This window comes from Sturnus vulgaris, chromosome 5 (assembly GCF_052056855.1).
Source record: "Sturnus vulgaris isolate bStuVul1 chromosome 5, bStuVul1.hap1, whole genome shotgun sequence".
NCBI classification, from domain to species: domain Eukaryota; kingdom Metazoa; phylum Chordata; class Aves; order Passeriformes; family Sturnidae; genus Sturnus; species Sturnus vulgaris.
In genome coordinates this window covers 28,075,102-28,087,377 of record NC_142247.1, presented here as the reverse complement: position 1 = coordinate 28,087,377, position 12,276 = coordinate 28,075,102, and the positions used below count along the sequence as shown (strand labels likewise).

The following is a 12,276-nucleotide window of genomic DNA, read 5'->3' as shown; positions in this document are numbered from 1 at the left end:
TTAAAAACCCAGTAGTTTTATTTCAAAGTATAAATTCCAGGCTTGTCAGACAAAACCCCACTACAGTTAACACAGACACACACTAATCTACAGTACATACAAAAATGGGGAAAGCTGGTAACTGCCCAGTTTAAACTGGACATTAAATCAGTCCTACATTTTTTCTTTCGTATTTACAAGTCCTGCTGCATAACAAAACAAGAAATCAGATTTGAAGTTTTCCAACAAAGGATTTTGCACATTTGACTTCTGATAGCCAATAAATTACTAAAGCTGAACAGGAATCCCTGAAAAACTACTACTCAGCTATCTTATTTACAGCTACACCCTATTAATTTAAGATAGCAGTACAAATATATATATGTGTGTGTATACATATGTGTGTGTGTATATATACACACACATCTATACATATATATATATAGGCATATGTATATAAAAGAGAAGAAAAGAATTCTCAGCCTGCATAATGACAATGAGAAAGAAAGATGCCTTGTTAACTTAAAAGGGCTGAAAAGGAAAATTAATTTATTTGCTTTATCCTAGCTATCCTTAATTTTTTCCTTCTCCTCTCAGAAGGTGTTTGGAAGGGAATAGATTTGCACAGCAGGGCTGGCTTAGTGTCACTTGATCTCTTCTCCCTCCAGTGTTTTCATACAATGCCCACCCCTAACCCAAATCAACAAATTAAAAAAATATACATTTAATATATCAAGCTTGTATTTAAAATATCTGCATAGATATTTTTCACAAAAGGAGAATACTCAAAGGGTGTATAAGAAGGCAGAATCACAGCTTGATTTTGTACAGTGTATGCAATACTCATCCTGGGGCATGGCTGACTCAGGAGCAGAACAGACGTGACCCATCCCTACATATAATATTGTTTTTTATTTACTGCACCATTAAGACAAATGGCATCAAGGAAGGGCTGAAGTGGCTGGTGCTGTTACAGTACAAAATGGTATTCAGATCCTACTACTGAGTGGAGTGGTCCCAGTGAAGACTGAGGGGTCTTATCTTTGTTTTCAAAGGAAGCAGGGTAAGACCCCTTAATTTTACAGGGAGAACACCATGGGTGTTTCCAGCCTTGTGATAAAAACCTTGGGAATGGGTGTCTCAGTGCTTGTGCTCAGTGATCTAACATGGCCAAGGGCAGCACAGACAATTCCAAGGAGCAGCGTCACATCAACGCACAGGGAAGCTGCTCAGAGCATGGAAATAATTACAGGCTGAGAGATCTGCATCCTTGTGTTTTCTGAAGCTGTACTGGAGACAGTACAGATGCTATACTTAGTCTGTGCCCTCCTAGTATTTATGTTTTTGTATTCAATAAAGTTTTTTAGCCATACAGCAATATAAAAGAGGTCAGTGAAGCTGTAAGTAGGAGAAATGCAGAACACCATTTTGCCATCAGCACTCTACAGCAGGGCTCCTCTCCAAGTAGATGAACTAACTCTAGTTACTTTCAACGTGGACATCCAGATGCCCTTGTATCACACAGAGAAAACAACTCGAACCTAAAACACACCAGAAAGTACATGAGGATGGAAAACACAGCTGTAGTTCGTGCTGTGTTTGCTAAAACACGGGCAACTCGGTCCAAGGTGGTACTGCTGAAATGTCATGTACCCAGGGGCATCAGCAAAACACAGAATCACAGAATCCAGAGAGTTAGGAAGAACTTTATACCAAGCTATTGAAAGATGGAAAAACTTGTATTAAGTGCAGAGAAGAAACTAAAGCCAACACTTCCACTTAAAAGCCATATGGAAATTTTTAGCTTATTTGAAAGTGGATTATTGGAAGGCTTCAGCAATTGACACTTTTCATTAATGAAGAGACCAGTCTAGAAGCAGAGTATTAACACACCTGTACTGAATGTTGCCAAATATTTTGGTAATACTTTCAAATAAAGTCTATAAATGAAACAAATTGTTGCTGATTGATTGTTGCTAGCAGAAAGTTTCTCAATAATCATTCTGGGAGGTAAATAATAATAAAACCATCAGCCACTTGACTACATGGGAAAAACTGCCATGAGGTAAGGAATTAAGCACTACTCGTGTTTGTTAGCAAACTCCCTGCAGCGATCTGCTGAACAGTGATAGTGACTGCACAAAACTGGCATTGTTCTCTCTTTGGGCATCAGTGATTTAGGAACCAGCTCCCTTGGATGTCTCCACACCAAACTAGGCATGTCACAGTTGAGCCATGCTTTATCACATACTTCTCCACCAGATCAAGATACTGAAATCAGACCTTTAACAGCCCTGCTGGGATGAAACAACACAGAAGTAATAATTCACCCCTGAGCTGTGATGCCTTTGGTCAACAAGAATCTCTGACAAAATCCTGTAAAAAATCCAGCACCACTGCCACACAGACCAGAAATGGATCTAGTAAGAAAGAAGCCAGTTTTTACAGTCAGTTCAGTGAAGAACTACATCTTCAGTAAATAAATGAGTCTTCTTTCTCTAATGATGCAGCCCACAAAACCTCCAAATGGAATGACAGACCATCCCTATTAATACCTCCACTGGAGGAAAGAAAATACTCTAATGTAGGACTTGCACCCTCTGCCTATCCCAAAGGAGACAAACCTAAGAACAAGGGATATCTAAATGGAAGCTCAAGCTGTAACAAAGCTCACGTATAGTTTGGACTGGAATCACAACTAAATAAATCAAGTAGGTTGTATCCTCATGTTTATTTTAATTTTCAAACTGCAAAACTTCATAGTACTGATATGGCCAATGGCTCTTTGGTACCATCTCGAAGACACGTTAACAAAAAATTGCCCAAGAACTTGACAACCATCAACTGGAAAGAACTATTCTAGTCTCTATTACAGACCTGTCCTTATAAGAACCCAAATTTAGTTTTATCTCCATAAATAGACTAAATGCATTATTAAGTAATTATTCCTTGAAATAAGCAAACATTTATTTAAATACAAAAAATTCAAGGCATTTTTGATAATTGGCACCAGAAATACAGGGACAATTGCAGTTCAAACGAAAGGTTACACATTGTTCATACACAGTGTGAACCTTCTCTGAGGATACTTGGATTTAGCCAGAATTTTTGCTTGCCCAAATCAACACAACTGTTATACTTTTAAATGCAAGTTTCCATACAGAGAATATCCATTACTCACCTGAGAGAAGTGACACTCCCAGCTACATGAAGTAGTACAGTAAACCAGACAGAGGTCTACAGTGCCATTTCTTTCAGTGTAAAGGTTCTAAAAAAAGGAACAACAGCTACAGAATCCATAATCTAATAGCATATTTCATCAGCCCTGTTTGAGGATTTAACTTCTCTTACACCTCTTCAATCTTGCTTCACACTTGAATGTATTGGGTTTTGAGAAAGAGAGCATTGAAATTAAAAAAGTCATACTCTGCAGCTTTGCTATATGGTGGATTAAAAAAAAAAATCTTTCCCCTCTAAACCCACTGTGTGGTTCTATTGGGCAGGAATGCAACTGAAAATTGCCAAAGTTAAAACCTTGCATCTACTTTCTTGTCCAGGTACATTACAGTTTTGTTGTGCAAAAAGCAAGTTTAACATGTCAATGACAGTGGGGGAGATGCACCAGTTTCTTTTCTCAGCTCAGAAGCATCATGAAAGCATCTATTAACATTTGCAATCACTCACAAGGTTTAATCCAGTGTCTAAAATAGTTTGTAAATGCCTTTGGCTGTGTTTGCTTTCTGCAGAGGCAGGCAAGTGATGGAAGAGAGGACACTGGGAAGCCAGCTCCTCCTTTTGTACTCACTGAGCATCCAAATGAGTGCAAAAGGTAGAAGCTTTCACGGCGCTGCACCACAGGGGTTTCTTCTTTGGCTGAATTGCAGCATGCTGCTTTCCCAAAAGAACCAGAAAGGCTCTGGTGGAAAATAATGTCTGTATACTCAATATTCTTGACAGGACCAAAACAACTACTCAAGAATTACAGTAAGGAAAGGGTTGAATGATGCTGCAGGTAAGAACAAATTCATCATCATCAGATATTACACTTTCTTGTCTTTACAGAAATAGTAATCACTGCAGGCCTGGAAAATGAGAAGCACTGATAAAAGACTAGGGTAAAGGGGAAAATTACTCCAAGCAAATAAAAGAACAGCATAAGGTATCTGGCTACATTTTATTTCTGAAATTATTCTTTAAGGCACAAAATAAATCTAAAAAATAGGGTTGGATGTTTGAGGGGAGGGGCAGAGAAACTGTCTGAACTAGAGTGGGGTGAATGCAATCCAGTTTCAGATCTGAGCTGGGAATACTTCTAGGGTGAGTAGGGGAACATGGTGAAAACAGAAGAGGTAGGCGGTTGTGGGGTGATTTTTTTTTTCCACCACCTCCAAATTCATATGTGTTCCTGGCCAGACTCAAGTTCCCTTCCTTCCCCTCAGAGAGCTTATTACAGTTTGTAAGGTAAGACCAGCCTCCAGTACAAAAAGAGACCTTGAATCACCCTTCATGTCACAGCCTGCTCACAGAATGCTGGGGGGCGAGAGGCAGATGGTTCTTGCCCTTGTGTTGGTGTCTCAATAGACATTACAGATGCATATGTTTTACTTCAGAAAAACTGCAATTTACCATTTTGTTTCCACTCTGAAGCAGAATCCCAGGCATTCGGGATGCTATTAGATAAAGGACAGTAAGCATCTAGGTAGAACACCTGTCATGGAAGGAAAAACAAAATTTTCAAGTGGCCAATGACATGAACTATTTAGAAAAAACAGGCGCTCTTGCTGCAGGTCAGACTTTATTTTTCTTTTGGTTCTGAGTGCATGTAGTGTATCACACAACTGTCTAAAATAATCCTGCAGAATGGATTTAAAGGTGAATTTCATGCATGGGATCAACTCCTCCCAAAACTGGGGTAATTCTTGATAGGAGGACAGGTTTAAAGGGTCCAAAGATTTCTAGTTTAACTGCTCTGGGAAGAGATCACATCTGTGGACTGGGGGTCACAGAAGGGTCCAAAGCGTCCATAGACGTCCTTAGCCCGGACTGCAAAGTAATATTTGCTGCCAGACACGAACTGTGTCAGAGTGCATGCCATGGGCAGCGGCAGCGCCTTCACCTCCCCGATCTTCTTCCACTGCGAGGGCATGGTGGCACTGGGGTCCTCGTGGTAGGCATACAGGTGGTAACTGTCCACAGTGGCACAGCTCCGGTCCACCTCCATCACGCTCCACGACAGCACAATCCCATTCTGGCTCTGTACCCGGGCCAGCTTCAGCTGTGGCTTTTGAGGTGGAGAAGTGTTGGCAGCTTCGGGGGGCAGACGTGGTGGCTGTGGTGCCTCTGGAAGTGGGGCGGGATGTATGGGGCGCGGTGGGTCCTAAGCAGCACAAGAGCAATAAGGGAAAGGTCAGAATCTACAGCAATGGAAGGAGGCTTTAGTTCATTGTTCCCCAGGTAAGTGGAAGCAGATGAGCCTGCAATCACCCAGCCATCACGACTCTCAGCCCTATGTGCAGAGGCAAGGCAGCAGCAGCAAATGATGAAAAGGGGTCAATGATCAAGGATGCCATTAATTCTTAAGTTATTCTCCTATAAATTCCTAGTTGTGCAAATGATCATGGCCACAGTAATTTCCCTGTATCTTCTTTGCTTCCCAGTCAGGAGGGGGTGAGCTCAACACTGTGCCCTTTACCAGGACTGAGCAAGCAGGTTCACAATGACTTTGAGCCCATCTACGTTTGAGCTGCTGTTCTCACATTACTTGACACCCCAGGCAGGGCATTAAGTTGATAACTCATCTTTTCTACAGACAGGTATTCAGTGACAAAAGGAAGAAAGATTCTATCACCTTAAACTGATCACAAAAGCTCAGCCTCACTTTTCATAAAATTTTGAAATGAGAGCACAAATGTGTCTTTCCAGTGATTTCTTTTTTATACTGCAAAAACAGTCCTAGGTCTCTCATTTATATTAGTTAAGATGAATTTAGGAATGAGGTTGCAGTGCTTCAAACCTGAGATTTTTCAGGTTGGAATCTGGGGGAGCTTTTGGCATCTTAAGTGTTCTGAGTGAGAATAAATGAAGCAAATATCACAATTTATCACTGGGCAGTGCATAAAGTTGATGGTGTCTAGACTGAAAGGATGGTAAGCCACCTTCTTGGCAATATATTTACCACTTCAGGACACCATAAGTAATGTGACTGCCCAACAGTGAGTGTACAGACAATGTATTTGAAGTGAAATGAAATGAATCAAAGAAAATCTCAAATTCTAAATTCTAAAAAGAGGTTTTAGGTGATGCGGAAGTAATCACCCTCAGCATTGACTAAAAACCTCTGGAGTTTCAGAATTAGCAACCTTGGAGATTTGATCTGTACCTTGTTCTCCTACCTCAGTTTTGCAAACAGCTGTACTGAAAACTTCACACAATTCACAGCCAAACCATGACTAAACATTTTACTGGCAGTTCTATGCCCTTGACTCCAAGAGTCACCTGTAGACAACTCATGCACTTATTTTCAGTATGTTCTCCTGGTAATTTGGAGAAGGCCAGGGAGAGGTTGCACAGCTTTTACCATTCTGGGCAGGAGTTGCTGTAGGTGACTGGACAGTGCCATGCATGAGAAGTGGCTGAGAAGTGTCAGCAAGGCATTTCACTGCTCTGCAGCTCACACTAAAGGCAGCCTGAGAGTCCCAGTGCAGGGACAAGGCTGTACATTGCACAGGTGATTGGAAAGCCCCACTCACAGCGTGTGCTTGTGGCGGTCGATGGTGCACCGTGAGCTGAGGAGCTCCAGAGCCCAGAGCCAGCCCGTTGTTCACCACGTAGGTTGTCTGAGGCATTCGCACGGTCACACCTGCAAGGAGCACAACAAACACCGTGAGTACTCGATACCTACACACAGCTAAACAGAACGTTGGAACACCAACTCCTTGGTTCAGCTGAAGGCAAATTTCAGACAGGCTCCTCCAGCTGCCAGCAGACTGATGAAGCACTGCATAACAACACCACCATCCCATTCCCTGAAGCTGTAAAAGTGAGACAGAGCAAGCGCTTGTGTTTGCAGAGGGGACAGAATGTTGTTTTAGCAGTTTGTATCATGAAAGAAATGGGTGAGGAGGAGAACTGGGAGATACAGGGCAGCTTTAGTATGAAAAGAACTATTACATAATTTTGGGATTCAGAAATGAAAAGAGAAATGCTGATGTAGCACAATGTTATCCACTCAGAAGGCTGTGCTGTGGATGGCACTGAAAGCAAAAAAAGCTAAGTCACTGTCCAAGAAGCTTGTCCTCCCTCACAGAACAGACTCCATGATGGACGCTGCTCACAGGCATCACCATTTCAGTCATTCCCACAGTAAACTGACCTGCCTGGCAGGAATAACCTAGACAGTTTTATAGCCTTGTTACCAAGTTTTCATTCATTTTATACCACATCTAATTCTCTTAAGTAACACTTTATCTATTCACTGTTGGAACACGTACATTCTGTGTAGTCAAAGCTTTTGCTCATTGTTATGGATTGCCCAGCTTATCTCTCCATTTCAGTCTAGAAATAAAAGATTTGGGGCAATTCCTATGATGTCCTAGTTCTACACTTGTGTGAGACTGAAGCAATATAATACTCCAGAAGACAAGCTCATGGAGCAACACATTATCAAGAAACCACAGCTATTGTATGGCCATTTCTCTTGATAAACATTCATCAAGCTACAATCCATAAGCCTGTAATCTCTAAGTCCAAGGCAGAGAGCTCAGAGTGCTAAATCTTAATGCTTTAAGTGCTAAACACTGGGTAGGTGCTTTATATATATTTCTTACTGGAATCTCTCTAAGAAGCTGATGAAGCTGTGCAAACTCCTGTGGGATAACAGTCACCTGAGCTGGCTGTTTCTCCTCTGTGAGAACCGACTAAAATATGCTGATTTAGTGTGACTGCAGTTCTGTCTCAGGAAATGACAGCCATCTGAAGATGGTCAGAAAAGCCTTAATAAGATATAAGATAGAAACACAGCATCACTTCTAGGTAGGAATACCAGTCACTTGAGGCAGAAGTACAAAACTGCAATTTGCAGTACACTTTGGATGAGTTTTCACAGCCAATTTTTCAAAGACAAGGTGCAGTGATCTTACTCAAGAAGCATCTGCTACTAAAGGCTGTTACAATGATAATGTAAACCAATATACATCAGTAGCAGCATCACTACCAGGACATCACAAAAATAGGCGCATGTTCATAAAAAAGGGAAATTTATGTTCAACATAAAGGTGTTAAAATAACCATAGTGTAGAAGTTGTAACAAAATATCATTTAAGTTCTTTATTTTTTGATATCTATTACTCATTTCAGAAAATGAGTTTACTGCTAGGAGAAGGTATCAGTTATGCATTTACAAAGTCAAGGGGAACTTGCCAACATCTCTACTCAAGGAAATTCAGTCATGTATCAATTTCTGATACATCTGGTGAGAGATTTCACCTCTTCAGGCCTTGAGAAAGGAAGGAAATTTGCTGAGCACACAAATCAGAGACCATTAAGGAATTACACAGACCGAACAACAAACCTAAATCAGAACCCTAAATGCCACATCCATCAGGTAGAACATACCAAGCTGTGCCACAATAAGAAGCACGTGGAAGGAATCATCCCCTACCTCCAGTCTGTGGGGTGACTGGCCTTAAGCTTGGGCTGGTCATGACAGCTCCTCTTACAGGATTCTGAGCTGAGGGTGCAGGAATAGTGGTATAGACAACCTGATGGCTCGCAGGGGTTCTTGGGATTGGAAGCTTGGGAACAGCAGGAGTCACAGGCCGATGAGTTACATTCACTGTTGTTGAAGCTGAAAAAAAAGACAGAGCACACCCTAAATCTGAATTCTATGACTCAAAGCCATACGCCTATTCCAGGGTACACATCTCCTCTAGAAAACGAATTCATCTGAGCCATGTAAAATAAAAACTGCCTCTGTTTTGGATACTGCAAGAAAAATGAAAACAGCCTAAACTATATTTTCACCTGAAATAATAAAGTCAATATATATACAGCTTCCTAACATAAATGATATGTATATATAGTATGTCTCCCCCACTCCCTGCAAAGGTCCTGCATGTAAGGCCAGTTGAAGAATATAAAATCCACAAAAGAGTCTGCAGAACACAGCAGTCATAAAATAATCCAATGCCAACTAATCTCCAGCAATCATATACAGAAAAATAATAAAAGAAAGAAAAAAAAAAAGACCTATGTTTCTTTAGAAAGGGAAAAACAATCACACTACAAAGTAATATTTAACTACAGCTAGAACTTCAATGTCAGCCTTGCCATTCCCTCTGCCAAAATAAGTAATTGCCAAGTGCACAGGGACAGACACAGGAATGATGCTGATAATGTTTCCCCCCCATTACTTAAAGAAGGTACAGGTTTCTTCTCTTTCACTTTTACCAATAATAGTATATTTAATAATTTCCATGACCATCCTTAGCAGGATTTATTGCTCTGCATGGAATTAAACTGATCCTGAATTCTTTTCAAATCAATAGTACTTTCCCCTTTATCAGTTTAAAAGAAAAAATATTATGGGAAGCCGACTAGAATGAAAGATTATGTATGAAGTGATTCAAACATTCCAAATATTCACTTTAGAAGATTAGTACAATGTAGAGCACACAGCAGTCTAATTCAAGAAAAAAAGCAGCCACTGCACTCACACAGTGATGTCAACTGAAGTTACCTGTGGGTAATACATGGATGGTGGTTTGGGAAGGGCCACTTGTTGGAACACCTGGCTGCTGCACAGGGCTTGGCTGCAAAGGTGGCAAAGGCTGCAGGGGTCGAGTCAAGGGCTGGGTGGGTATGCTCAGTCCTGCCACAGGTGCCTGGCTCTGGTTCTGCTTCTGCTTCTTGCCATCTGCTTTAAAATAAACAAAAGATATAGACAATAGCAAACAGAAATTTTCATTTCTGAATCACAGTTTCAAACAACACAAGAGTTTTATAATCCTTTCTTCCCTCTCCCACTTATAGACTGGTAAGGATATTCCAAGCATGACATTTCTATGACCTTTTTTGTTTATGCAAACAAATATGCAGAAAACTAATTCACTTCTCTTCACTTTCATGACCACAATGTCCCTTGCCCAGACACACTCCACAAATGTTTTATTCTATTATCATGAAGTCTGTACATTTCAGAGCAATTTGGAAACCCAAATTCAACGAAGCACTGTGCCAAAGTCTTTACAAGTTTATATATATTAAAAAAAAAATCCTAAAACCTTTAAAGGCCTAAACAGTGCAGTACTCAGATTTAGTTCCCTAAATTAGTCCTGTCTACCTTTGATGTTTACATCTTTTTATTTGCTCTTTCCTTCGTTCAATCTGTTAGTCAGCTCTCTTGCTGCTATTTTGAATTTTCACTATATTTACTTTAAAAAGGGGAAATTGCTTTATTATTTATAGAAAACTTTAAAAAGAAAATTAGTTTTTATCACATTGACACCTTCCACACGACTGACTTGTGATACTGACAAATATTGCCTGTATCTGTAGTTTACTACAGCAATACTTTTTCCAGCTTTAGTTTATTTGTGACTACATAAAATATTCATTAGAGTGCAAGTCTCTATCCAATCAAGATTTTGCACAAGTTGAATAAAGAAGAATTGAGAAGCTTTCATCTGGACATTAAAGCAGTAATGGGTAGAGGAGGCACCCCTGAAGAACTAAAAAACACAAGATAAAAGAGTAGATTTTAAAGGCAATCACTCAGAAGGATTCTTCCCTAATAAAACTGAACATGCATCAGCCACTAATTTAGTAAAAGAGCACAGAATATAAAGATGAAAATACATAAATACTCATTTTATTCTTGAGAAAATATAACAATATAGTGAGGACCACACTTAAAATGTTCAATTAAGTATACCAACAATATTTCAAAGCATTAAGAACGGGGTTGATGCCAGCACAGCTCAAAGTGTTGAGGTTTTTAGCAGTTTGAGAATATTTTGATGGTTTCACTGAGCTGTGTTTAACACTAGCTGCTAACAGCTTGACGTAGCAGTGCCCTTCACAAACTGCTGTATGATTCTAGAGACACAATTACAGAATCATCAAGGTTGGAAGAGACTTTCAAGATCATCCAGTCCAACCATCAACCCAGCACCAGCATAATCACCCCCAGACCCTATCCCCAAATTCAGGACCTCAAAAATGAAATACTGTATGAGTTGCAGCCCATATTGTCTTTCTGTAGACTCAAGAGCCAAGCTACTTCACTAAAACCATAGGATGAAAATATACTGTTTTTTTTTTTATTTTTTTAGTCTATAAAAGGAGCAGTGAAGGGATGTTCATTTTGAAAACAAAAGGTGAGATTCTTCCTGCTGTGATCAACCAACAGGCCTTGGTGATTGGTTCAAGCTTCTTTTATTGTTCACAATTGAGAGATTTCCCAGTACTCAAAAAACTACTTAACTCTGAAGAGATTCCTACAGAGATGCATACATCTGTTTACTTCAAATATTTACAGACTGATGCACATCTCAACTACCACTGAATAACTTCAGTGATGTGAGTGCATTCTTTGTCATGACTTAGAAGATGCACTTACAATCCAACAAGCAAAAACCTTTACACCCTACTGCTGTAAATGTGGTTTAAGGGAAGATGAGAGTCAAGACAAATGTGAGGGCTTTTCCAGTTTTGCTTTTGTTCTTAATTCCACACAGAGCAAGTTCATTTACCCTTGACAAATCAAGAAGAGCCCTGCTGACATTCCAGTGACTGGAAACTAGGTCAGCATTGCACCACCCACAGGAAATGATGACAGATAACTAACTAGTTTCCATTAAATAAATGGAAACAAACGGCAAAGCTATTTAAGTTTAAAAAAAAAAACAGCAAGGAAGAGTGGGTACATAGTAAGCACTAGGACTAAGGTTAAAAGTCATTATGGAACAGTTTCCAATACTAAATGAACTCAGCATCATATTCACAACAAATGTGGACCTAGAGGAGACAGAAAAATATGATTTATTGAAATGAGCATAAAATGGAAATTGTCACTACTGGAGGTGTAAGCAAAACTCCTTATCTAATACACAAAACAGAAGAGGGACTAATTTCCATGCCAGAAACAGTCTACAATACTGCAGTTATAGCACAAAGGAGTTTTGAACAGTGTTCTAGTTCCCAACTTGTACAGGTGGATTACAAAAGAGCAAGCATACCACAGGCATGTTCAAGAATAAGAAAAAAGTTATCCAGAGAACTACAGATTTGTTAACCAGA

At 39.9% G+C, this 12,276-nt stretch overlaps 1 protein-coding gene across 5 annotated transcripts in view; it reads right to left on the bottom strand.

Annotated features, from left to right (window-relative positions):
• ATF7IP (activating transcription factor 7 interacting protein) overlaps positions 1-12,276 on the bottom strand; it is a 78,085-nt gene continuing 65,809 nt past the window's right edge. For 3 of the 5 annotated variants that reach the window (XM_088165212.1, XM_014882598.2, XM_088165213.1), the window contains 4 exons: positions 9,716-9,892; positions 8,639-8,824; positions 6,729-6,838; positions 1-5,356 (listed from right to left, as the gene is read on the bottom strand). In XM_088165212.1, the coding sequence (XP_088021338.1) occupies positions 4,940-5,356; positions 6,729-6,838; positions 8,639-8,824; positions 9,716-9,892 (890 nt within the window). In that variant the 3' untranslated portion in view covers positions 1-4,939. Of the gene's footprint in view, positions 5,357-6,728; positions 6,839-8,638; positions 8,825-9,715; positions 9,896-12,276 lie in introns of all 5 variants that reach the window. The other 2 variants (XM_088165211.1, XM_014882597.2) reach the window with 1 other exon arrangement.